The sequence below is a fragment of the Nannospalax galili genome, unplaced genomic scaffold (genome assembly GCF_000622305.1).
Source record: "Nannospalax galili isolate Female #2095 unplaced genomic scaffold, S.galili_v1.0 scaffold18, whole genome shotgun sequence".
Taxonomy (NCBI): Eukaryota; Metazoa; Chordata; class Mammalia; order Rodentia; family Spalacidae; genus Nannospalax; species Nannospalax galili.
The window spans coordinates 8,330,333-8,333,710 of NW_008346548.1; the positions used below are offsets into that span (position 1 = coordinate 8,330,333).

The 3,378-nt window shown below is 31.6% G+C and overlaps 1 protein-coding gene across 1 annotated transcript in view; it reads left to right on the forward strand.

Annotated features, from left to right (window-relative positions):
- The window catches only part of Stxbp5l (syntaxin binding protein 5 like), a 395,225-nt gene that overhangs the window by 197,132 nt on the left and 194,715 nt on the right, over window positions 1-3,378 (forward strand). Inside the window, exon 10 of the mRNA XM_008842914.1 lies at window positions 3,127-3,205. Coding sequence (XP_008841136.1) covers window positions 3,127-3,205 — 79 coding nt within the window. The remainder of the gene's footprint in view (window positions 1-3,126; window positions 3,206-3,378) is intronic.

The following is a 3,378-nucleotide window of genomic DNA, read 5'->3' on the forward strand; positions in this document are numbered from 1 at the left end:
TCCAGTTCCAAGGGAATCCAAAGCCCTCTTCTGACCTCCACAGCATTGCACGACACAGGTGCACTCACATACATGCAGGCTGTACACTCAACTTAAACCACAGAGCAAATGAAAAATAAAATATATTAAAAAAAAAACAAATAAAGGGGGCTGGTGAGATGGTTCAGCACTCAAGAACACTTGCTGTTCTTCCAGAGGATCTAGACTCAGTTCCCAGCATCCACATGGCAGCTAACAACCATCTGAAACTCTAGTTCTAGGGAATCTGACACTGTTTTCTGGCTTCTGCAGGTACTGCATGACATGGGTACATTTACATACATGCAGACAAAACACCCACACACATTAAGTAAATAAATGAAAATTAAAAATTAAAAAAACACTGACATGTTATTAAGATAATCAAAGAAAACAGACATTATCTTTAGCTAAACTAATCAATACAAAAGAATAAAAGCACAAAATAAGAAATTACATGGGAGAAATTACCTTTGAAATGCAGTGATTAACAAATAAAATTCTTATTCGCACATTCTCTCTATAGAATTGAGAACGTAGGTGGAATAGTTTCCAAGGAAAACATAAACTAATCAAATTCTGTACACTATTATTTGTGAGTTCAAATTCCTGTCTATAGTCAGTTTCTTTTAGACTGAAAAACATCTTTTATTATTATATTTTTGGTAAGATAATTCCGATAGTTGCAAATTCCCAGTTTTCTGTGGAAATATATTTACTAGAATTTATATTTGAAATATTATTTTGCCCAATGTAATATTCTTAGGTGACAGGTTTTTTTCTTTCTTCTATTTTGAATTGTTATTCTCTGCTTGTTGGCCTCTGTTGTTTCTAAAAGTTAGCTTTTAATCTTATTTTGAGATTCTTTTTTAAGTAAGTCATTTTTTTCCTTGCTGCCTTTAAGATTTTCTTTTCGCTTTCAGTATTTTTGCTGGGATTGTCTATGTGTAGATTTTCCTTTGTCATCTTCTTAAATGTATGAATAATATTTTTCATTAATTTGGGGTTTTTTGAGCCCTCAATTATTTGAATTGTTTTCAACCCATTTCTTTCCTCACCTCTTGGTACTACCATTATGCACTGGTGGTATAATTAATGATATTCCACACTGTTGAGATTGTTCACTTTCCTTCTTCGTGTTTTGTCCGGGGTTTTGTTGTTGTTGTTGCAATACTCTCCTTATGTTTCCAGCATCAATCTCTTATAGTTTTCAAAATATTGTTATAAAATTAACCCATATTAATGTTTTTAAATGTTTCTTTATTCGTATTACTCCCCAATTCAAAAGCTGTCTGTTATCTGTATTAGAAATCAATAGTAAAGACTTGTTGATTGGCTGTTTTGTGCATGAAAATTATTTCTCCAATTTCTTACATATGTATTTTTATATAGTCAAATATAAATATTTTTATATAGTAAATTGACCTATCCATAAAAACTGTGTTTTAATTTCAGCTCCTATAAAACTTTATGGCTGTCACTGGTTTTCATCTGGTATATCATACTGTAATTTGTATGCTTCTATTATACAATCTACTGAATTCTAAATATTAGAATTTTTGGTTATTTATGCCATATCACTTGATGTATAGTACTCTAAACATAAGGAATAGCAACTAATGCAGTTGTTGGTACTGTTATTTTGCATGGTGTGGCATTTAAGCATGTTTTAAGCAGGCATTGGATATAATCAAAGCAAGAAACCCTTACCCCAAAGAAAATTGTTAGAGCCAAAGATTGAAATAAAAAATTAATTGGGCCTCATAACCTGAGTTCAATCCCTGAGACTACACTATGGAAAGAGAGAACCAACTCCCACAAATTTTCCTCTGAGCTGTATGTGTGCACCACAGCACAAATGTACATACACACACACACAGACACACACACACACACACACAGAGGCACACACACAGGCAGGCACATAGGCACACACCCACACATACATGCACCAAATAAATAAATAAATGTAATAAAATATTTTTAAAGAGTTGGAATGATCTTGTATTTTAAATTTACTGTATGCTTTACACCACAAATATTTCTGTAATATGAAAATTTGAATCTATTAGGGGGCTGTAGAGATGGCTCAGTGTCAAAGAGCACATGCTGCTCTTGAAGAGGATCTGAGTTCAGTTCCCACATCAAATGGCTCACAACTACCTGTAGCTCCATCTCCAGGCAATCTGATGCCCTCTTCTGGTCACTGAGATCCCCGCACTTATGTGCACATATACAGGAGCATACACATAAACATAGAATTTAAAAAATAAAAAATCAAATACAAAATAAAAATATTGAGCATGGTATGGATTTTATTTTTTCTCTTCCCTTTTTTCTTCTATTTGTGGAGGTAGGAGTTAAGATGGGGTACAGAATCTCATTATGTACCCTAGACTAGATTTAAAATCTGAACTCCCCTGTCTCAGCCTCCTGAGTGTTGGAATTGTAGGTCTGTACCACCATGAGCAGCAGATTTCTAAAATGACATATTTCGTTATGCATGTATATGTGTGTTCATTTCTACATTTACAAGTATAAGTAACTAAAATAACTTTATAAGACAATACATTCATATTTAGAGAATGTAAAGCAATCAACGTTGGATAATTTTATAAATAACTTCAAGAATTATATAGCAGCCAATTGTAACTATGCTGAAAGTCGATTATGAATTAAATAAAAATATTAGACTGTACAGACCTATTTTATTTTGTCAAATATAAATACTGACTTTATAAATTGATGTTATTGTGCATTAACTGGCACAAGTGACTAGTTTAATAATATAAGTAAAGTAATAAAGTTATTCAAATTTAGTCATTGTAGATGGAAATATAAAATATTGCATTATATTCTTCTTAAAACAGTACAAGTAAAACTTTGTTGGGTCTTCAGGCTCAGTAGTATTTGTATCACTTGTTATACAGTGTAAAAGCTTCAAGGATTGCCCAGGTGTAGTAATCTACATGTGAACACTTCATAGTAGCTTGTTGTTTTTGTTTTGTTATATTATTATTCCATTTTTATGATTCTTTATTGAAATTTAAAATTTTTTCATGGATGAGTATAATTTAAACCAAATTTAACAATTTTGTCTCTCATTAGGAAAAAGTCAAAGAGAAGGAAGAAAATCTGAGTCTTGTAAACCAATTCTTAAAGTAGAATACAAAACCTGCAGAAACAGGTATGCAGTTTTACTTTGCAGAATATGTGAATGTATGTAAGGAATGAAGAAAAGCAGATAATCTTTAATTAATATGTTATTTGAAGTTATATATATATAATTGAAGTTATATAATTCCAACTGAATTATCTACTCCAATAACTTTTCCGTTGATCATTATGAATATTGAAAAC